This window comes from Cyclopterus lumpus, chromosome 21 (assembly GCF_009769545.1).
Source record: "Cyclopterus lumpus isolate fCycLum1 chromosome 21, fCycLum1.pri, whole genome shotgun sequence".
NCBI lineage: Eukaryota > Metazoa > Chordata > Actinopteri > Perciformes > Cyclopteridae > Cyclopterus > Cyclopterus lumpus.
In genome coordinates, this window is record NC_046986.1 from 15,151,638 (window position 1) to 15,176,051 (window position 24,414).

Sequence of the window (24,414 nt, forward strand, 5' to 3'; positions counted from 1 at the left end):
TCTGAGGAAGACATATAACTCCTAAGTTCAGACATTTAGTGCTTGAAGCTGATGGTTGTTTTGATTTCCCACTGGCAGTAAAACCCTGTTGTGTCTCCTGATGTTGCTGTGGGAACAGTGAAAAGTAATGAAGACACAGTGCTCACACTACTACGAGTGCTAAAAACAATCTTGGTTTTACAAAACCCACGCCGACCCAACAGCACAACATGTTTCTGCAGTTACCAAATCCAGTCTAATGTATGCAGTATTGATGCTGCGCTGTAGGCTTCTTTTGTTGATTTCCAACAGTGCATTTAGTGTAGTTGAGATTTACCGTTAAATGAATGCATGTAGAAAGACAGAAATTATACTTTAAAACCTTGAAGTTCCCTTTTTCTGGCCATTAAAACAATATATATATTGTTATTTCATATTTTCACTTGCCCCTTATGCTCACTTTAGAATCTGATCTGGTCAGTTATCTTTGCTTTGAGTGCAACAACTTACAGGGACATCACTATGTATTTCATCTGTTATTGTATACTCTGTAAAGTAATGAATGAAAACTGAACTGCTGTTACACCCTTTGCAAGAACGTTGTCAGCAAAGAGTTCAGAAATGAGAGAAACTGAGCTGATTAATATAAAGTATTCCCCCAAAAAATCTACCGTGACATTGAGGATAATAAAGTAGTTTTCTTGTCCAGAAGAGGGTGATGTGTATCCTATGAAAACGTAATATACAAAAGAAAGACATTTGTGTGCTGTAACATACTGACAGGATCAACAGTGAACGGCATCATTCTCCCATTTGACAGAAGGAGGAGGAGTAACACTTTCCCCTCCCTCCATCGGTCTGTGCAGCTTCCCAGTGGCCCCCAGTAGAATCCAGGTGGTTTGACTGGTTTTGTTCGGTCAGCTCCTAGGTGTGCCTGGTGTCTTTCTCTCCTCTTCTATATAGCAGACTCATGTAGGATCTGGGAGTAGCAGGCCTGCAGCAGAGAAATGTAACTAACGATTAAGTGATGAAGGACTAACGACTGATGACGATGAATATATTATATTAACTAAAAAGCATGAATATTGCACACATCTTTTAAGGTGGCACAACCTTCTAAATGTATTATTTTAGTAGTAAGAATTGTGTGTGTTGTGGGTGGGGTGGGGGGGTCCACCTGCAGTGTAGTGAACATCAGTCCCATCTCTCCGTGCTGAATGTTGGGATCCATTAAATCGTCTATCAGACTGACCTCAGCTCCCAGGTTCCTGATCCTGCAGAGCAGCAGAAACACAACATGTGTAGTCTGTTCACCACTATGACACATTGTTAATGGTGTGTGTGTGTGTGTGTGGTAACACACCTTGCTCTGAGCACCACATAGATGAAGAGAGGGAGCAGGTCATCCATGCACCACAGGAAGTTGTCATCCAGCATAGGTTTTACTTCCTGGGTCAATTCCTCAAACGTCTTCTGGATGACGAGGAGTTTGTCTGACGGCGTGAATGTGGTGCTGCGTGTGTGGGGAGACATATTTCCTGTTTATACACATGATAATAATACACTTTCTATTTTAGTCACAGGTGAGTCGATGGTTTTCTTTTTCAGTGCTGGTGGTTCAACTTTTAAAATGTGACTTGTGTCATATTATATTATATACGTCCATATATTACAAGGATTAACGAAAAGTCAACCAATTTTGTCCTATCAAAATATTCCGGCAGAAAAAAAAAAACTTTAATAAAATGTATTTCTTTTCAGAATAAAGTATCCTTGCAGAAAAACTGTCACAAGCCTCAACAATCCAACTTCTTACATTTCTGCTCCAAAAGCTGTCAACAAAGCACCACATAATCGTGGCTTTGCAACACAAGAGACCCCAGTCATGCAAACCATTTCAAACAATCAGTAAAGTTGTCTTTCACACGCTGTGAGCACCGTACCCCTCGCTGAGGAGGTGCAAACTTTGAATGTTGTGTTTACAAACAGCAGTTGAAAAATCCTTCACATCGTGTCTTTAAGTTGTGTATTAACAGAGATGTTGGACATTAACTCAATTTGTCTGAATGGGATTTCCTGCTTGCTCATCTGCAATCACACTGCATCGGGTGGTCAGATGGTACCTGATTTGTTGGAGTGTCTCTACAGCAGAAACAAAGCAGGCATCTTTACTGCTGGACACAATCTGTGTTACAAGTTGTAAAAGGAAATCAGTTATAGAGGACAAATCAAAAGAGCACACTTTAACCTCAAGTTGGAATCACAGGCGGTCCCTCATGTGTGTGGGTGAAGGATGGGTGGATTAAAAGCCGGAGGAGGAAATGGAGTAATGTGTGGGGAAAATAGTACATTTGTCATCTAACCTGCTTTTTCTCTCCCAGAATTGAAACCCACACTGGCCAGAACTTCCTAGAAGAAAAACAAAGTCAGCGTTCAGCTCTCAGAACGAGAAGGGGTCCGAATTTCAAAAGACTTTCAAAAACTAACCAAGAATGACGTTGTTGTTAAGTGCCATTTAGAGATGGCATTTGTGGGTGTGCAAACAAACGTGTGTGTGTGTGTGTGTCTGTGCATGTTTGTTGAATGTACACTCACTCATGCACTCCCAGGAAGTTGAGCAGTGACTGGTCGGGCTGTTTGTTGTGGTGGAGGATGCGCTGCCAGTACTCGGCCTCCTCCTGCTCCTGCTGCAGGCAGTACAGGGTAAAGAGAGGAGGGTAGAGTCGAGGGAGCAGCTGAGGGAGGAGCAGAGAGGAGCAGCTCACCACCATAACACCGCTGGAGGACACGGTTGAGGAGGAGAGAGATGGAGATGAAGGTTCAATGTACAATACTGCCTTCTATATTATAACATAACCATTGCATGAGCTCAAATACCAATAACTGCCTCTATTTCCATATATATATATATATATATATATATATATATATATATATATATATATATATATATATATATATATATACACACACAGTATATAGTGACATATATGTGTGTGTGACACTCACACTTGCTCTGCTATATTAGCGTTCTGTTTGCTTTGAGAGGCAGACGGGTCTGGGATGATGCCGCCATCATCTGGTAGCCCTGGAAACAGAAACCTGCGAGCAAATTACAAATGATGTTGTTTAGTAAAGTGAAAAAAATCCTTTTTAAATACACCAATGCGAAGAACACTGCATGCTACAAAAGGCTGAGCAGTGAGGAGGCAATCAAAAGAGAAAGCTCGGAGTCTACCTGACAATGCAGAAGAAATGAGTGAGGTAGGCCAGAAGCTCCTGGACGGCCTGCCTGAGCAGCCGGCGGTTGGATCCCACACCGACGTAGGTCATCCTGTAGACCGTCACCAATGTCTCCACCAGCCAGCCCAGAGGGTGGAGAGGGGTCTCGCACGCCTGACATACAACCAAGATCACACGAGTGCAAACTTAAGTATTACACCGACTAAACTACAGACAGAGTTTTCCTTGATTCAGTCGGACAATAAGTCAGTCCCTACTCTTCTTATGGTAAATCAAGTACTTTCTCCTGGTGCTCTTACTGCACATATCCTTGTTAGCCAAAGCCGGATAGATTCTCTGCTTTCCAGTTTATTAGTTTAGTACACCGCACTAAAACAAATGCAGTCTAATACAATAGTCCTGCAATAAATCTTCCCCTCATGAAGGTTCAAATGCTCAGTTTTAGAGTTGATTCAATTAATTTGTGGTGCTGTTGAATTCTATTACGTTCTGCTGAGAGGTATTTTTTATACTTGATTTACCAGATTCTAACAATGAGGGGTGGACTAAACAGTAGAAGCACTTCTCGTTAGAACTAATTTATTGCAGGGCTGTTGATTATTATAAATACAGAGAGAATGAAAGAGAGCATTTCACACACACAGACACTTGTACCTTGATGAGGTATCTTCGTATGTTGTTGTAGTTTGCCGTGGTCACCGGTTCTCCATGCTGAGGAATAAACTCCAAACACTCCAATACTTTACTCTGAGACCTACTGAGAGCTGGGCTACAAACACACAAACATACACTTATTTTAATATACTGTTGTTTTCCCCACTATACATGATCAGGCGGGCAACACAATTTGCTTAGAATGATTTGCTGCACAAAGCATTCTGGGATACCTGCGATGTGGAGCGAGCTGGCAGTGTGACGAGAGGGTGGGACAATTATAAAAATTCAAACAACATCCAGCTAATTCAGTGACAAGTCTTAGTTACAATAATATTGTTCCGCTGACTTCAGAGCAGGAGTAACATTAACAGAATTTTTTCCAAAATCCATTTCTTAAACAGCAGGCAAATTGGTAGAGACGGAGGATTGTAGGATAGACGAGCGACCGGCGGGGCGAGCGGATGAGAGTTAATGCGAGTTGATCGCGTACAGGGTGCTGCACCCTGCTTCTTTGTGGGCGTTGACGTATCTACCTTTGTCGTCTTGCAGTTGTTATCGTTACAGCAATGTTGTCCCAGGCCGCAGTCCTCTCTCCTCCCCCAGCAGAATCACAGCCCAGTCGACTCCAACATTCGTCAAACACACAGAGCCACCTCTGACCTGCAGGCACCGCATGCTGACCCACCCGGCTGCACATGCACACATAAAAATGTAAATACAAAACACACAACATGAGCACGAGATGATACAAACTCAAATATCCTGTTTTGAGTAACACCAATCAGCCTCACAATAATATTAATTTATAGATAAACTCACTTGAACACATGAACATTCACACAAAAGAATATCGGAAGGCAAAGAAAGAATATACACAAACAGATAAATATGTTTATATCAAGATTTAAAAGAGGACAAAGTAATACTCACAGCAGGCTGTTTCTCTCTTTGTTTTCAGGTTCATCCGCAGATGGTTTGATGTACGTTCCAACTACTTTCAGCCCTGCGGTCCACTCTCCGCTGAACAGGCCCTCCAAGCAGTCGCCGTTAGCCAGGGACAAAATACCCTGGAAAAGAAGGGAATAATGAATGTATAAGAAATTATATTATTATTTCATTAATTAATATTATTATTGTAGTTGTGTAAGTCACTTTGTATTAACAACTGTGAGATTTTAACAACTCATTTTCCAATTACTCATGTAGTCCTAAAGAAGGACAAGCGGTTCCTTTAGAAGGTTGTAAAGACCATTAGACACAAATGGCTCGAGAACAAAGAGCCAGAGCTTTCTACCTTTCCGTTGACAGTCCAGTCATCAGAAAACTCCCCATGTAAAGCCGTGTCATCATCTGACACCAACAGACCTGGGCCCTGACGAAAAGCAATAAAAAGATAATTACGTATATTATTTTATATTATTAATGTTTTCAGCACATCATTACCTGAAGCCGTTTAGCACCTACAGGCGATGAGAGAAAATCAAAACTTAGTGGCATCACCTTTTGTCTTTCAGTGGCGCTCAAGCACCACCTACTTTTAGTTCAAAATAAATTAAAGATGCTTGTAGCTTAAAATAGACTGAATGATAAGAGATATGGCAGGATAAAACTATACATATCTAAAATCTACTGGGAAATCCAGGTTTCAAGATCCTCAGAAATACGTTTCTTTCTTTTTCTTGATAACTCCTACTTGGTGATAGAGATAGCTTTACCATAATAGTTTTCACATACAAGTTCAATGTTTTTAAAATTGACAGGGGTAAGACATTTCATTAACTGGACCTCATTGACTGTTAAATGACGACCTCTGCTTTAGGCTGAACTTACACACATCTTGTTGTCTCTGAAGATCCCTTCATAGTACAAACCGTACTGGGTGACAACAACAGCGCTGCCATGCCGCTGCTCGTCCGACCACAGTCCCATGTACTTCTCACCTCTGGGAATGAACAACATCTACGTCAAATCATCATCATAGTCATTTGTTGCACTTTAGGACCTGATATTGTCAAGATCGAGGGAAATACAACAATGTCAATGGAGCTTTTACAGATCAGACCTCATGATGTCATCATAGACTCCATATCCCGTCTTCTTGTCATGGACCCACTGGCCAATGAAAACGCTGGAAGACTTTTTGGCCAGCTTGCCGGAGTTCAGCATGCCATAACCGTGCCTCTGCCCATCAGAGAAACAGCCCTCGTACACCTCGCCACTGGCATACCTAGGTAGAACCACCAGAGACATGGATACCTCATGAGCAAAAAGGCACTCTGGCTGACATGGTCCTAAGAGTCAGACTTGATTCAATAATGTGACTTTACATTTCGAGACTTGGGGTCAAGGACTGAAACTTAACACGAGACAGGACCTCTGTGATTCAAATACGACGTTGGTGATGAAGACCCCTGTAACTCTGTTCTATACACGTCATTTATCCAATACTACATACTACTTCACTAAAAAGTTAGTAGAAAACAGTGTACTGACTTGTACTTCCCGAAACCATGGATCTTGCCATCTCTCCAGTGTCCCTGGTAGCAGTCTGTCTTATTCAGCACTTTGTCAGGCATTATACACTCTCCATAGCTGGAATAAGAAAGAATAATTGCACAGAAATATTGAGAAAACCGTTGAATCTTCGCTAGTTAATAACACAGATATGAATAGGATAAAACACCTGCTGGTTTCACTGTTACATGCATACTGGATGTTTAAAACTGAAAAATTTAAATCATAAACACTATTCTTTGATTTCTGCAACTATTTAAAATGTTTCACGTCTCCCTAAAAGGTAGAGAGATGTGTCATATTTCAAATGAACAACATCGAACATAAACTAGCTCTTTGGTCCTCCACCAGGTTAATGTACTTACCCATCCTCCTGTCCGTTCTTAAAGTTCCCGTTGTAGGTCCGTCCATCTGGCCACTTCATGGTCCCTCTGTAAAGGCAAATACATTCAACGATCAAACTATTTGCATCAAGCCTGTTGTGAACTCGGTGGCCATTTAATTAGCTACTACTGGTTATAATCAACTTGTCTCACTGTGATGACATTTACTGCTGCATAGGATTTACCGATGCATGTTGAATATAAGTAACTTATATCTGAGAGACAAACACGCTCTCTGACCTGCCATTAACTCGTCCTAACAGCCAGCCCCCGGTGTACTGGGCGTCTTTAAACCGCCCCTCTCCAGTGAACTTGTAGGAGGCCGTGCGAGTCATTGCTGTCAACCCCGGCGACGATCCCTGACCTGCACCTCCCAGCACCTGATCCACCGCCTGGTTAAGAGACCGTAGCCACTTGTTCTGGAGAGAGAGAAAACAAAAGTTTGTTTTTAAGAAAGAATGGCCACGGGACAAAGAGGCAGAATAAGCAGAGAATTTTGAATTGAAGATCACGTCATGAGAGAACAAAATAAACATTATACACAGATAAACATTTCAGACTAAACTCCAAAAATTAGCTGGTCACCTTTGCTCCTAGGGAGTTGTATTTCATATAGTGACAACTAATCTCTACATCAAAAACAACACTGAAGGAAACTCGCAAAGACTGAAGAACTGAGCCGTAAAACAGCTGTTTGATGTTTTTAAATGAGCTGGATTGGAATGAATAAATCTGATTCCTGTTTAGCAATTCATACAGTATTCATCAGTATATGAGGAAAGCTAGTTGCATTTGATGCTTGCAGCTAATAAGCAAAACAAAAAATAATCAGTTCGTAGTGAAAAACACAGAATACAAATATGCCATTCTCTTGCTGTTTAGTAATAATGCCGACCCATTGATAATGCCAGACGTCATTGAATCCCATCACTAGTAATCACAAAATGTCGTGGTACTTAATACTTATTCATATAAAAGAAAAAAAGAATACTACTTAAAACAAGTTAAAATTGTGTATCTCAAGGTTTTATCTTTATTTGAAAAAAACTTCTTGAGTGACAACCAAGTGGGTAATGAGTGTGTAAACTATAGGTGTACCTTCTCTTGTGGTGTCGAGGCCACCAGGGTGAAACTCTCCTCTGGGCATGTTATTTTGATGGCATAGCTGAAGACACAAAGAAAATAATAAACTTTATCTATGTAAAATGTTCAAGATATCAACTCTTCTTAGCTTTTAGGGGAATGAAAACAATCTGACAAATAGCCAAGTAGTAAGCAACCACTAAATGTAACTAAACTACGCGCCACTAGATGCTGGAGCCAAAACATTTAGTCAATAAAAAGAGAACTCATTTCATGGCTGTGAGGAAATGGTGCCTTATCCTGGATACTACAGAGTGGTATGTTTCGTGCCAAATGTTCTTCAAATGACAGCCAATGTGTTTGGCTTGTTTTGCTTGTTTGATTAGCTTCTAACTTTTTAAATGCAACAAACTCACAGTCCGCTGCTGTCTTCTGTCACTGGTTTCACCCACAGACAGGTCAGAGGGTAGATGTGATGCGTGGCGAACTGCAGAATGAGAAAGAGCAGCGGTTCAGGTATTTATCACCATCTTTTTGCAGATGTGGAGCTTGATAGTTCTCACAGTATTCAGTCCAGTCTTCCAAATCAATGTTCAAATCCAGATCATGTGGGATGCGTATGAGAGAGATAAATTCCAAATGTTGATCTCATCTTATCTTAAGTAAATTTCAAGTCGATGACGGTTACTTTTATATACTGCAACTAAAAACAAGAATTCTTTGTCGGTATGGAATTTAAAAATCACTTGAATGACTAACAAACGATGCCAAGTACATATGTGATTTATTAATAATACACAAAAACATGTGAAACCTCTGATGCTTTAGTTCAACTTTGTCCAGATTATTTAACATAACAACAGCTCAACAACTAAATGTATATGGGAGGATGCATACACAATAGGCAATGCTGGAAAAATAATGTGTAAAAACACAACACCGGACATGAACCCAAAACCACAGAGAGAGAAACAGGACAGGTTTCACCACTATCGGCTGTCTAAGAACACATCACACACAACACACACAACACACACAACACACACAACACACACAACACACACACACACACACACACACATCCCTTTGGTAGCAGCTTAAGCTCAGAACCAGCCATCAGGACACGTGCAAAATAAATGTTAACTTAGGACGTCTGCAATGCTGAGGTGTGCAATATAACAAAGCCTGATATTCATTTAGTTAGTCTACCCTCATTGGGGTGGAAGAAATATTAAAGAATATCACAATACTGGGATTTTCAACATAACATTGCTGAAAAGAAAAATCTAATCCTCCGTGAAAGGAGGATTTATTGCTAGAGGGGAATTCTAAACTAGCAAGCGAAGAATGTTTTGGGTTTTGTGTGTACAGTTCCTTTAACATTACACACATTCCTTGTTAACATTTCTTTATTTGCTCACTAATGCCATGTGAACCTGTCAGATTGTAAGCACCAGAGGCTAGCCCGCCCATGCTGCTGCAGCACAAAGCTGAGGCTGGTTAAACTGGTGTCAGATATACTTACAAGGCTCTGAGAGGGAATGGCACCCTGAGTGAATGAAAGATGTACAGATATCAACTTTATCTGCAAAACATGGTAAATGTGCAGAAACACCAGGATGACAGATGAAAGCTTTGTCTGATCTGAACAAGACTAACAAAGAGTATGTGGCTTTTCTATACTACACTGTGTGTGTTGTTATTCACTGAAGTTAAATATTAAAAGTTCCGTCTGCAGAGAATTACTTGTGTCCACAGGTAGAAGAAAAATACAATCATTTAACTATTTGTGGATAGATGTCATGTTGGCATGTTTGTGTACCTGGGTGTGCACCAGTGTGTCGTTGAACAGTATGAACCAGTGGTTGGAAAACCGCCCGGCGTTCTGCAGAGTCAGAGATCTGTTGCTGCTTTCACACACCACACGACGCTGCGGGAGACGCAGAACCTCCTGATGGACACACACAATGTATATTTCTGATTAAACTTAACAGTATGATGACATGACACCAACTTTAGACTCTCTGTACCACTTTCACATTTCACCCATTTTGGGGACTTTTTACTTTTTACAGAAGTTGTCATTTTGGGGTGACATGGTTTCCATCTGGGCACCTCACAACTTGCTCTTCAATATTTGCAGCTAGTGGACTAATGACAGAATGACAAAAAGCTTTCTTTGTGAATAATATTGGAATTAAAAAGGAGCAAACAGACAGCCATGGTTGGTAAATTAAACGTGTCCTGTATCCTGTGAGCACAGTAGCTTAAATGGTTTCAAGATTATCTTCAAGAGCATACTCTCTTTTTCTTCTTGATTGAACTAACGTTTCCTAAGTACGATCAAGAGATATGATAGCAGGTTTAAATAACTTAACATGGAGTTGTGCTCACAGTAGTTTTTCCAGAGTGGGTACTCCAGAAGAGGAAGGTGGTTTCAGCCTCCTTCTTCCTCCTCAACAGGGACAAAGACAGGGAGTCATACTGACTACAGCCCTGATGGAGGGACTGGTATTCTGTAGTTAACTGGGGAAGAAAAAGAAAAACAATGAGAAGGGTTTATTTTAGATTCTACTTGGCCGTTCTTATGACAGTAAAACATAATTAATGGATCACAGTTGAAAATAGACCGTGCATTCAAGAAAACTGCCTGAACACTGGAACAACTCTGCCCACAAAATTAGGAAGATACAGTGGAATATATATATTTTTCTCCACTGTCGTACAAATGAGGACTGACTTCATCACAAATAACAACACAACAAAGCGCAAACCTCTGCCAAGACTGCAACATTCTCAAAATCTGTAAGAAAAGAAAATAAGTATACAGCATGTTCCCAAAATAATCACCAGTATGTTAAAGAGACTGAAATCTCTGTTTTTTAATGTCTATTACCTGCAAAAAGCATCAGAGAGCACCAAACTGTTAAATTCAGTAGCTAAGGCGTATTATTTTCAGGTGTTTACAGGGAAATAAAAGACTGTTAAGTTTTAGTGTGTCATACACAGGTATTTTATCTACTGCTAAATAGCTCAATTAAAAACATGATACCTTGTGTTATATTATTTAAGCTATAGTATCCTGGTGTAAATGTGACAATACATTTTAAGTTTTCTTTTTTTTTTACGTAAAAAAAGGACAATCATATTTATTTTTATCAGTGTCATATTCAGGCCAATACAATGACCGTAATAGGTTAAAAATATATATAAACTAACTCAATCGTGGGAAAAAAGAGAAACTAGAAGAGAGGGGGAAAACGTTTGTGTGGCAAAAGAGAGAGGAAGTAAAACAAGAGAGCAGTGAGTTTCCTTCTCACCACATCGTAACAGGCTGCCAGTTTGAGCAGGACTCGGCTGTACTGGTGGAGCTGCTGCAGAGGCCAGTACAACAAGGAAACCAGATCAACATTACCACTGACGGACTGGTCTGATACACACAGCTGAGCGAGCACGGTCTGCCGAGAGCCTAAACACTCACTGCACAGAGACAGGCAGAGAGACACAAAGAGGAATAAGACACTAATAGGACTCATTTATCTTCAGTACAAAATATGTGTCTGTCTTCAGCTTATGGGAGCTCGATTTACTTTTCTAAAAGCAAAGAAATAAATAAAAGGAGCTTACAGTGAGAGTTTATGGAGAGATCGGAATCCACCCATCACCTGGAAGTTACCTACTGAAGAACAATACCTGGAGAGAGACAAACGCAGAGAGAGATGTTAATCAGGGTTTTTGTTTGACTTCACACACTAGATACAAGATAAAAAACATCAAATGAGCTGGAAAATAACTTGTGCCACCCTCCTGGTATATGTCTTTAACTCATGTAACTGATTTTCAAAATTTGTTGTAACAAGCCCAAAGAGCAGAATACTGAAATTCAGGAAAACAAGTGCACAGTTTGGCTACTGTCCAAAGAAGAAAGATCTATTTCAAAAGCTTTGTATTCAAATAGATGAATAAAGTAATTTACAGTACAGATACAGTATGTGGAGTCTTTAAAATTGAGGCAGGTATTCAAAGCTAGAGTGGGTAATGTATTTTAGAAACTGAAATTCTCATTACATTTCAATATAAATCTAAAAACCAAATGCTTTGACAAAAAAAGAAAAATATTTTGTGTCCGTGGTTGTCTAGTGACTGTCCAATTATTTCATTTAGCTTGAATGAAATAATTGTCACTGCAAGAAATAAATTAGCAAAAAACAGTAATGAGAAGTAAATGAGTGGAACATATAAGCATAAGAAAATAGTGAGACAAAGAAATCCACAAAAGCAGGGAGACTAAATATCAAAACGAGATAAAAAGATAAACCTTACTCTTTATAAATCTCCAGAAAGTGCTTAGTGTGCGTCAGCAAGGGAAGGGAAGTGACATCACAACCCTGCACATCATGCAGGAAGTAGCTGAGTGACGTGGACTGTCGACCGATCAGGAAGCTCAGACGAACAAAACTCTCACAGAGAGAGAAGAAGAGATGAGTGCATGGTTCCCCTAACGACGGACACTCGCTCTCTGTGGAGGAGCGCACACAGACAAACACATAATGAGTTTTTGCATTCACTTATTAGATGCTCAAATCATGCATGCATTATTTCACAGATACATTGTTGTATTTTGCGGACAGTTCTTTCCATTTGTCACAATTAGTTTTTTTCCATTTATATTAAAGAGGAACATTCAATTCCCATATTCAAAACCACCAGTAATATGGGGGGGGGGGGGGGGCATCAGAGGTGAAAATGCAGAGTTGATACACCACAGCAAATGGTGCTGATCAACAGAGGGAGCCAGTAGAGAGTCCTCCTCACCTCTGTTACGTAGCGGTGTGAGGAGGAGCTTCTTCACGCTGCTCAACCAGCAGTAAAATTGTCTCTCTCTGGAGGCCAGCTCATGGATAGCTGAGATAAAACCCATGATGTTCTGGTCTGCCAACACCGCACAGCTCAGACCACCGCTGCAAACACCGCTAATGTAACCCATCTACACACAAAGAAGAAATAAAGGTTAAACATGCATGCACAGCATGATAACATTGTTAAGTTTTTATATAACTTTATAGCACATCTTTTTGTACTTCAACCAAACTTAAGTAATGAGTAAAAACAAAAATACTCTAGTGTTGCACTTCCACCCATCCTCTTTTTTGCCATCAGTCCTGTTGAAGGAAAACAACAAACAGTTTGGACATACAAACCTCCATGCAGAAGGGCAGCAGGTTGGGTCTGACTGTATAACTCTGTGCTCTGTTGGGTGACCTTTGAGTCTGGCATGACCTCCCCCTCTGCGTTGACGTTGGCTCTTGCTGCTGGCCGCAGTACAACAGGACCGGCTGGACACAGTCTCCATCAGCCAGGAAGAGGGAATGGCTCTGACCGGCTGTCACGTCCCAAACCCGAAGATCATCAGACAGCTACAGTGGCCAACAAGGGACAAATATAGATGGCTATGTACTGTTTTTTTGTAGATCTGTTAGTGTGATCACAGCATGATTACTTCACTGTACATTCTAGCATGTTACCTGGCATACAGTGTAATGGAAGCTATCTATTGTCTTCTCTTTTCAGTCTTATTTATGTGTATAATGCCAGGATATGGAATAAATTGATTGATTTATTAACTAACTAATTCATTGTGTGAATGACTGGATATATTTAAGTGCATACGAAAAGAAGAAATAAGCATTTCAAGAATTTTTTTATATTTGACTAAACGTGAAATACTGTAATTTAGAATGAAAGAATGAAAGATTAGACATGAAAGATTAACGTACCTTTGTCTGTTGAGGTACAGTGACAGGACTGTTGACATGTCCGAGCTGTCCACACATGTTGCTTCCCCACGAGTACACCTGAAAAAACACGAGATATGTTAACTAGTATAAATGTGTGTGTGCACATCTGTTTGTAAGAAGCAACTTGACTTTTAGACCTTAAAGATTACTACATTAGGTTCAGTTGTCAGAACACATTATTTACAGATTAAGGTTAGACTTAGGCTAGGGTAAGGCAGTTAGTTGGGATGGTTAAGAATAGTGGGGGGGCATATTATGTTAATGAGTCGCGTGTGTATGTACGCGCTGTGTGTTTGTTACCTGGCAGTGAGCTGTGAGAGCCAGTGAATGGTGTGACCCTGCGGCGACTTTCATCACCTCCTCGCCTGTCAAAACCTTGATGCACAGAGGCTGGAGTCTGAACACAGACACAAAAACACACGCAGTGACACAGCTTGTCTACATTGGAGGAGTTTAAGCTCTTTTTAAGTAGTCCATCCCACAACTTCAGTTTCCCACTACATACAAGTTAACGCAAAAAATTAACATGGCTTTAAATACAGGTGGTGTTATACTATAAGTGTATGTGCATGTTTGTGCATCCACACCTGGCGAGCTGATCTCCATGTCCCAGTTGCCCCTCAGACCCGCGGCCCCAGCTCCACACTTCTGTCTCCAGAGACGGCAGCCCTTCTCCAGCCTCCTCTGGTGCTGCAGCCTGTGTCCGACAAGACGAGGACGGACTGCAGGCGCAATACACCTGTTGCCGTGGAGACCCTGAAAGAAAAACACATGATCTAATGATAAAGCCCTGGTAACAGTGTTGATTCAACCAACTGAATCATCACCTACTAGTTACAGTACATTTGAGTGTCTCTCGAGACTTAACATTTAAAACAGCACACAGAGGAAGTAGATGATGCATCGCATACTGCAACACAATGGGGGAAATACAATACATGAGATAAATATCTATACACAATATTTATGTCACATATAAGATGCATCACAACAGTCTGTAACTGGTCTGTGTGGCCTTTTCACCACAAGAAAACTGCACTAGAGTCTGCATACAATATGCTCACCAGCCTAAATAAATAAATGTATGCTGACTGAAGAGACTTTCATTCTGACACGCCTAAAACTGGCAAACCAGAAAATAAGAAGTTAGTCTGCTGAGTCTGCTAATCACAATTCCCCTAAAAAGTCCCACAACATGTTGGCCTGTCTTTTGTGGCTTTATCCATACTGTCATACATTATGCTGTGGATATATAAAGTGTAAAGTGACTTTTAAATGGTCAATTGAGCAATGGGAAGGGTCATATATCCCAACATGTGTCTCATTTGGCTTCGGCAATACAAGTTATATTGCGTCTAAAGGACTTTCTCAATTTCAATGTGAAGTCATTTGATCTTGACTTGTATATCAGTTGATCTGAGCTGATAACATCAGATGAAGGGAAACCCCTTATTGTTCAGTGTGTCAAAGCAAAAGACAAACACAGGGAAAGGTATTGTATGTTTCTGTTGGAGATACCATTTATATTGTTCTTCCTTGTTAGCCATGCTGCAACTTTACAGAAGAACACATTTCAAGGATTCTGCAGATATTATTTACTCCATTGGTACCAGATAATTTATGAGAAGTGCATTTGCACTTTCTGTGGACACACATTTGAGAATATTGGAACTAATCTCTAATCTGTGCTCTTAATATGAAGCTGGACCAAACAGACAGTAAGCCTAGGACGAAGACTGAAAATAGGGGGCAGCAGCTAGCCTCACACATGGCAAAATATTTATTGGTAAACATCGTCTGCCAGTCTTTATGCTAAGCTAAGCTAATAGCCTTCTGTTTCTATTCTTACGGCTATTCTGATCTAACTCTTAGGAAGAAAGTAAATATTTCCCACAGGTGTGGCCAAGTTGTTCAAACCCTACCACTCCTACCACGGGTGGGTATTCCTGGCAGAGAGCGTCTCCTGTGTCCTGCTGCTTTCCCCTTCTGATTTATATTTGTGAGACTGGTGCTCTTTGGTCCCTGCAGTGCCTGCTTCTCTGTCTCCAGACAAAGCCGAACTTCTTCCAAACACACAGGCGAGGAGGAGTATGCCACTTCACTGTTACATTAGGAAAGAAAGTAAAAGATAAGGCAGCAAATACATTGTATAGGAGAAAATATCCTTTAATATGCTATTTTTTCCACACATAGATCCACACAAAAATGCTATTTCAGTGACAACTTCGCAACATGGGAAAATATAAACACTGATCAACTGTAGTGTCTAAAATGATTGTGCTCCATTGTCAACTACGGTGAACTTGGTCTTACTTGTTGGTTTGACTCTTAATTGGTGAATCTTCTTTGTAACTGGAAGTCAAAAGATCCGTCGAAGGAGTTGAGGAAACACAGCTGTCATCTGGAGGGAACAATGGCAGGAGAAAAGGAATAACAACATTTAGTAGAAAGAAAATAAGATTCAATTCTAAAGAACAAAGTAACAAACAATGAAGTGAACAAAAGAGTGAACGGAACAAGCTAAGCAATAAACAACTAAATGAACAAGGTGCAAACACCTATGAATAAATAGAAAAAATAAGTTTAGGAACAAAGATGCAAAAAAACACCGGGATAAAGATGTAAATGAGTTAATACACAAAAAAACAAATACACAAACTTCAAATTGAAGAAAGAAGGAACAGAATTACCAACCTGAAGTGTAACTGCTCAGTGAGTCAGTATCTCCAGGCCTGGTGGTCTGGCGCATCTCCAATGAGTGATTGGAGAGTTTCTGGAGGAGGTTCTGAAGTTCTGCTTCATCAGGGAAAGCAGGATTCTTATTGGTTCTCCAGTCTGACAGTGTGTGAGACTTGGGGCTGCTGTCTGTTTCATTGAGGGGGTGAGTGTGCCTAACTGGAATATTCGTCCTTACGTTTTGCAATGGAGGGAAAGGAAAGAGAGAGAAAGCAGAAATAGATGACGGTTAAATGCAACAAATGGAGAGATAAAAGAGAGACCACTGAATTATGTAAAACCATACTGCTTAATTTTAGATTTGACATTTTTAGAAATTGGACATAAACCAGCTGCAGAGCCAGGGCTGCTACCAACTAACCTTTCCCCAGGTTGTAACCTTCGTCTGAAGTCTCTTCTTCTTGAAGAGGTCTGGGAACGCAAACCAAAGACGGGCACTAACCAATACTGAAAAAGCTCTTAAATATGCATCTATGCTTTCTGTGTACAACAGGGTATTAGGCCCGAATCAATATATTTTTCTGTAATTTCACCTTCCTGAAGTATAGTTACCTCGTCTGTCATGACTTCAGTCAGCTCCACCCCAAGCGGACAGTAGTGACCAGTATCAGCTGCAAACGACTCCTCCCTCTCTGTCACTGAATAGTGAGGTGACCGACCCCGCTGTCTCTTCTCAGAAGGATTCTGGGTATTCTGTTGAGGCAAACTGCGAACCAGGGCCAGGCTGTGGTAGGCACCACAAGCCACCTGTGGATAAAAAAATAGAGATGGTATTTCTGGACACAGAACATAGTCTTTTTTTTCCATTTAAATGTGGCAAAGAGGATATAGGGAAGAGAAACTACCTGAAGTACATGTCTGCCTGCCAAGTGCTCCACCTGTGCAAGAGGATGGAAATAATACAAATGTGTTTTTTTAAAAAATTTTAAATATAAATTTGTGTCAAGTGCTCACATGCATATAGACAAAAAAAACATAATCAATTAGTGGACATATTTAATTTAATTTCTCTCACCAGCTAAAATATTCCATATTTAACAAAAGTATCACTATTCACAGCCGGGTTGAGTCCACGTTTATATTTTGGCTTGTCCATCCATCCATCCATCCATTATCACCCGCTTATCCGGGGTCGGGTCGCGGTGGCAGCAGGTTCAGCAGGCCAACCCAGGCTTCCCTCTCACCCGCAGCACTTTCCAGCTCATTCTGGGGGATCCCGAGGCGTTCCAAGGCCAGCCGGGAGATATAATCCCTCCAGCGTGTCCTCGGTCTTCCCCGGGGCCTCCTACCAGTTGGACGTGCCCGGAAAACCTCTAATGGGAGGCGTCCAGGAGGCATCCTAACTAGATGCCCGAACCACCTCAGCTGACTCCTTTCGACACGAAGGAGCAGCGACTCGACTCCAAGCTCCCCCCTGATGTCCGAGCTCCTTACCCTATCTCTAAGGCTGAGCCCGGCCACCCTACGGAGGAAGCTCATTTCGGCCGCTTGTATCCGAGATCTCGTTCTTTCGGTCACGACCCAGAGTTCGTGACCATAGGTGAGGGTTGGAACGTAGACCGACCAGTAAATGGAGAGCTTTGCCTTCCGGCTCAGCTCCCTCTTCACTAAGACGGACCGGTACAGCGCCTGTTTTACTGCTGCAGCCGCACCGATCCGCCTATCGATCTCCCGCTCCACCTTACCCTCACTCGTGAACAAGACCCCGAGATACTTGAACTCCTTCGCTTGGGGTAGGCAGTTTGCCCCCACCTGGAGGGAGCAATCCGCCGGTTTCCGGCAGAGCACCATGGCCTCTGATTTGGAGGTGCTAACTCTCATCCCTGCCGCTTCGCACTCGGCTGCAAAACGCCCCAGTGAATGCTGGAGGTCACGGTCCGAGGAGGCAAACAGGACCACATCATCCGCAAACAGCAGAGAGGCGATCCCGAGACTCCCGAACCGGATCCTCTCCGCCCCCTGGCTGCGCCTAGATATCCTGTCCATGAAGGTCACGAACAGGACCGGTGATAAAGGGCAGCCCTGGCGGAGGCCAACACCCACCGAGAACGTGTCTGACTTACTACCGAGGAGACGAACACAGCTCCTACTGCAGGCATACAGAGACCGGATGGCCCGTGCCAACGGGTCCGGCACCCCATACTCCCGCAGCACCCCCCACAAAAACCCCCGAGGGACCCGGTCGAAAGCCTTCTCCAGGTCTACAAAGCACATGTAAACTGGTTGGGCAAACTCCCAGGACCCCTCCAGTAATCTTGCGAGGGTAAAGAGCTGGTCCACTGTTCCACGACCGGGACGGAATCCGCACTGTTCGTCCTGAATCTGAGCCTCCTCTCCAGCACCCTGGCATAAGCTTTTCCCGGGAGGCTGAGCAGTGTGATACCACGATAGTTCGAGCACACTCTCCGGTCCCCCTTCTTGAAGATGGGAACCACCACCCCGGTCTGCCAGTCCATGGGCACTGTTCCCGACCCCCATGCGACACTGAAAAGGCGTGTCAACCAAGACAGCCCAACAATTTCCAGCATCTCAGGGCGGATCTCATCCACCCCTGGCGCCTTGCCGCCAAGGAGCTTTTTGACTACCTTAGCGACCTCTGCCAGGGATATGGGTGAATCCACCCCAAAGTCTTCCGGCGCTGCCCCCTCTCCGGGGGACATGTTGGCCGGGTTTAGGAGTTCCTCAAAGTGCTCTTTCCACCGCCCGACGATGTCCCCAGTCCGGGTCAGCAGTTCCCCCCCCCTGCTGAGAACAGCCTGGGGTAGACCCTGCTTTCCCTTCCTGAGCCGTCGGATGGTTTGCCAGAACTTCCTTGAGGCCAACCGAAAGTCCTTCTCCATGGCCTCCCCGAACTCCTCCCATGCCCGAGTTTTAGCCTCCGCGACCATCGTCGCTGCAGCCCTTTTGGCCCGCCGGTACCCGTCAGCTGCTTCAGGAGACCCCTGGGCCAGCCAGGCCCGAAAGGCCTCCTTCTTCAGTTTGACGGCTACCCTCACCCCCGGTGTCCACCACCGGGTTCTAGGGTTGCCGCCACGACAGGCACCGATGACCTTCCGGCCACAGCCCCGAGCAGCCGCGTCCACAATAGAGGCTTTGAACAAGGTCCACTCGGATTCCATGTCCCCAGCCTCCCTCGGGATTTGTGAGAAGTTCTTCCGGAGGTGGGAGTTGAAGACCTCCCGGACAGGATCCTCTGCCAGACGTTCCCAGTTCACCCTCACTACACGTTTGGGCTTGCCAGGTCTCTCTAGCCGAGTCCCCCGCCATCTGATCCAACTCACCACCAGGTGGTGATCAGTTGACAGCTCTGCTCCTCTCTTCACCCGAGTGTCCAAGACATACGGCCGCAGATCAGATGATACGATTACAAAGTCGATCATTGATCTCCGGCCTAAGGTGTTCTGGTACCAGGTACACTTATGAGCCACCTTATGTTCGAACATGGTGTTCGTTATGGACAAACTGTGGCTAGCACAGAAGTCCAACAACAAAACACCATTCGAGTTCAGATCGGGCAAGCCGTTCCTCCCAATCACGCCCCGCCAGGTTTCTCTGTCATTGCCCACGTGAGCGTTGAAGTCTCCCAGGAGAACTATGGAGTCGGCAGGCGGCGCCCTTTCCAGGACCCCTCCCACCGACTCCAAGAAGGCCGGATACTCTGAAATGCTGTTCGGTGCATAAGCACAAACAACAGTCAGAGCCTTACTCCCCGCAACCCGTAGGCGCAGGGAGGCGACCCTCTCGTTCCCCGGGGAAAACTCCAACACAGCGGCGCTCAGCCGGGGGCTCGTGAGTATCCCCACTCCCGCCCGGCGCCTCTCACCCTGGGCAACTCCAGAAAAGGACAAAGTCCAACCCTTCTCCAGGAGCTTGGTTCCAGAGCCCATGCTGTGCGTGGAGGTGAGCCCAACTATATCTAGCTGGTACCGCTCCACCTCCTGCACCAGCTCCGGCTCTTTCCCCGCTAGTGAGGTGACGTTCCACGTCCCTAGAGCTAGTCTATGCTGCCGGCGATCGGCCCGCCCAGGTCTCCCGCCTGGCCCGCCGCCCGGTCTACATAGCACCCGACCCCGATAATTCTCCCTGCGGGTGGTGGGTCCACAGGGTGACTGCTGCTCCATGTTGTTCTTTCGGGCTGAGCCCGACCGGGCCCCATGGGCGAAAGCCCGGCCACCAGACGCTCGCCGACGAGCTCCCCTCCTGGGTCTGGCTCCGGGAGGGTGCCCCGGTTTCCCTTGTCCGGGCAAGGTGGCTACAATCCGTGGGCTGCTTATCATCAGGGTTTGTTGAACTTTTTGGCTTGTCGACATATGAAAATTAATTGAGTTTTATATAAATTACCTTCTGTGGTCTCCACACAGGAAAGGTGTTGGTGACCAGGCCAAGTTGGCAGCCGCTTCCCCACGCCCAGAGCTCGTTCTGGGTTGACAGAGCCAGGCTGTGCTCCCGTCCAAGAGCCAGATACACAACCCGAACGACTGCTGGAGGAACAACATCACTGTCCACCACAGTGACCGGGCAAGGCTCTGAAACTGGAGGGTTTTATTAGCTGATGCTTCCCCAACATTTACCAACTGATTATTACACTTACCAATTGACTAAATAAAATAAAATGTAAAGAAAGGCATACGGAAAGGGTTCTGACAGAAGAGTAAGGAGGGCAAGCAGTGGGTAGGATGGACAAACAACCGGAGGAATGTGGGAAGAAAAGAACACGGGAAGCAAGGAAGGAAGGAGGTACAGTGTTTACTAACCTGTGATGCTTGTGTCTGTGCCCCTCTCAGTTAGCCCACATTGTCCTGCGGTGTTCTCCCCCCACATGTAGACGTTACCCTGCTCGCTTAGCGCTCCGCAGTGGAAACCACCAGCAGCCACACGGACCACCGTCTTCCCCAGCAGAGAGACCTCCAGCAACGGAGCAGACACTGGAATACTCAAATCCCTCCACGACAGCTCTCCAAAGGAATAGACCTCTCCACCTAGACAACAGCAACAACTTAGTGGAAATCTCTAATTTTGACTTAAAGATAGCTTAGGGTATAAATATGTAATTGTGTAAGAATGTGTAAAAGGAATTTAGTTGTTAAAGATGTAATGATGTAACCACAGCTACAGATACACAGAAGAAATGTCTTGCATACTGGTGAGGCAATATGGACAAAAAATCCTGCTCATCATTACAACATCATGTTATATGCACAAAACAGAGAATTTTAAATCACAATAGGATTATGAGTGTTATTATTATGTGTTAGTATACATTGAACAATCGCACAACCCTATTGTCTCTCTCTCTCTCTCTCACCCTGTATCAGCAGGAGTCCATGGTGTTCTCCCAGGCTGGCCTGAAGGACAGGCCTGGACAGCAGCACTCTCTCTGGACAGAGCTGCGAACTGGGGCCCGCTGACTGCCAGATGTGGAGCAGTCCTCGCTCTGAAGGTGTTGGGGCCTGGTCATCTGCAGGGCTGCAATGAAACAAGCAAACAAATCACTAACTTTAACTTGAAATGGGCCTTAAATTTAGACATAACCTGAGCTAAGACAAAAAACAATGTGTCCAAACCTGAACCAGCTGAATACCAGCACAATGTTGAAATGTATTGTGGTTTAGTGACACATACAGGATTTCTCCCAAAGTTAGATTAAATTACATCTCAATCATCCTTAGACCTCTACTTAAGGACCTGCAAGCCCCAACATACAGTTATCGTTTGAGGGTGAACAACATCTGTTATTTACTGGGAGAAAAATATATTGCAGAACATCAATGAAGAGGTACACTGTCCAGAAACTCTGATGAAGGTGGTCTGACGAGGGTAGCCCAGACATTGAACTGTGAGAAGTAAGTGTCCGTTCATACAACTTGCCGAGAGAGTTTTTCCAGACCATTGTGTTCATCATTAATTTATTTTTATTGCTGCAGGTCAATGGTCCATCATGGAGCTTAGCCAAACTATTGTGAAGCTACAGAGGCAGCCATTTATTGTAACATAACAATACAACCTTTAATTACTTTCACTTACTTAAAGCAATTTGAACTGAACAAATTATATGAAAGTTGCTTTATCTAATAATTGTAAGTGTAATTGTTAGGCTGAGAGATCAGAACAGGCACAGTGCATGTGTGTGTGTGTGTGTGTTTACCTTTCCTCTCTGTTCTCCATCACTTCAGACTCTCCCTTCCACAGGATAGTGATGGCATCTTTATCAACATGTTTACAAAGCACTTCTCTTCTGTTCACTCCCAATAATGAATCATTTTGCAGGAACAAAGAGAATCATCTTTCCTGTTTTAATATGCATGTGGTTCATCTGGCTTCAAGTGCTTATCTTTGTAGAACACCTGTTATAAGAAAAACAGATTTAAAGTGTGGCAACTGCACCTTACAGTCTGTAACAGTTGGCTCAGAAACCTTGAGTTTATCTTATTTTAGCAAACTACTAATTTCAGCTTCAACAAGTGAATGTTGTAGTATTCAAGTCGTAAGGCAGCTAGTTTGTAATGAGTCCTCTAGGAGCAATACAAATTTATTTTGATCTCTAGCGTTACTGGCTTCTGCTGACAAGTCACAACAACTCATGACCCAGTAAAACGATTTGAGAGTTATGCATTGTTGCACCATGCTCCGCCTGTACATTAAACTATATCACACGCGTGGCCACATATCCCTGACTTGTTACGGTTTCTATGTAAACACACATCTCACCAACACAGAAGCCGTATCTCCTTTCACTCTCACGTCAATGTAAAGCCATTTGGCTTAAACGCGACAAACACCGATTAGCTAGCTAATGAACAACATACATGTTCAGTAGGGGACAACGTAACAATGTTGCCAGGTATAACATTTCTACATACGGCGGAATACCTCCCCATTAAATAAAACACGAATGAAGTGTGTTGTCCATATCAGCGAGGGTACAGTGAATACATTGAAGTTGGTTAGCTCAGTGCTACCGCTGCTAATAAGCGAATTACATTTACCAACTGTCAGTTCGACCTCTGGAATACCTCGCGGAAATTTGTGACGCAGCTCCTCTGAATAAGTCCCAATAGTTGTGTGTGTACGTGTACGTGTGTGTGTTTGCGTGTATGTGCTGACACAGCAGGAACATATATGTATATTAAAATCAGTGCACCGCAATGAAAGCAGAAGTTGTCTCTGACAGTTTTGCGTTGTTGATGGGAACCACCTCTCCGACGGCGGCCGAGCAGGGACAAACACCTGTTGCTGCCGTGGTATGTCAAAGAGAGGAGGCTCGACTCTACCTCTGTTTCCAGCGCTGAAGTCTGGCTGCCAGCCTTTTCAGATTACCATCCCTTCTTTGACAGGCATATGCCAACATCTGCTTGTACTTAAAGTACGTTCTGATCGTTTGTCTTATAGTTTAGTCATAGAAATACCATGTTTTTTTCTTTTTCGGTTTGAAACCAAAAATGGTCAGCAGGGTCGTTTTTTTCGTATTTTCCGTCTAAATCCTAAAACGAAAATACGAAAGAACCGGTTTTAGAAAATCCTTATTTTGTTATTTTCTTTGGAAGAGAGACGCAAAGCAGGGCAGGTGACCGGATATACGAGTCTGTCAAAAATAAAAGCCACGGCAGTAGAAGGATTGTAAGCCATTTTTATTTACAGTCTATGACGCAAACATTAGAAGAAAATAAATTAAAAATGAACAACTCATTATAAATAAATAAACCTGGACCGATCGGAGCATGTTAGCAACAGTAATTGACTACAGCGGTTTAATATTCATGTATCCATGTAGCAATAATCAAGCTTCAATTAATGGATGCATTGTTTAATGCAACACAGTTCGTAACATAATCTAATCAAAGTGATCTTTGTATGCAGAGTTGTTGCTGTTAGCATTCATATTTAGTTTTCCATCTTATTGTGCTGTTTCTTGAGGGATCGCAGAGCAGAGTCTGTATGAGGAGAAGCAGAGTAAAAGGGTTTCCCCTTTCTACCAGTGTCTTTGATAATCATCTAGGTTATTGATACAGGTGTATTTAATG

General features: G+C 43.2%; 1 protein-coding gene across 6 annotated transcripts; it reads right to left on the reverse strand.

The window, feature by feature from the left end:
- Positions 1-384: 384 nt before the first annotated feature.
- On the reverse strand, positions 385-23,571 carry LOC117750400 (alsin-like). Of its 6 annotated transcripts, none has more exons than XM_034561598.1 (41): positions 23,407-23,571; positions 22,539-22,737; positions 21,699-21,859; positions 21,148-21,372; positions 20,735-20,925; positions 17,239-17,271; positions 16,946-17,140; positions 16,755-16,804; positions 16,352-16,566; positions 15,971-16,058; positions 15,589-15,758; positions 14,245-14,413; positions 13,958-14,054; positions 13,637-13,714; positions 13,061-13,276; positions 12,675-12,846; positions 12,183-12,378; positions 11,487-11,552; positions 11,180-11,339; positions 10,254-10,385; positions 9,682-9,810; positions 9,385-9,408; positions 8,276-8,346; positions 7,875-7,941; positions 7,017-7,195; positions 6,759-6,824; positions 6,373-6,471; positions 5,942-6,106; positions 5,710-5,821; positions 5,174-5,251; positions 4,810-4,946; positions 4,413-4,568; positions 3,877-3,991; positions 3,218-3,375; positions 2,989-3,081; positions 2,575-2,757; positions 2,343-2,388; positions 2,103-2,164; positions 1,343-1,492; positions 1,157-1,253; positions 385-973 (listed from the first exon to the last, which is right to left on the reverse strand). In XM_034561598.1, exons 2-41 carry the CDS (start codon positions 22,556-22,558, stop codon positions 935-937), a joined length of 4,860 nt encoding a protein of 1,619 aa, XP_034417489.1. In that variant the 5' UTR covers positions 22,559-22,737; positions 23,407-23,571; the 3' UTR covers positions 385-934. The 6 variants fall into 6 exon arrangements, with proteins under 6 accessions (XP_034417489.1, XP_034417488.1, XP_034417490.1 ...); XM_034561597.1 differs by having other exon boundaries at positions 23,380-23,571; XM_034561599.1 differs by having other exon boundaries at positions 23,535-23,562.
- Between the last annotated feature and the right edge of the window lie 843 nt (positions 23,572-24,414).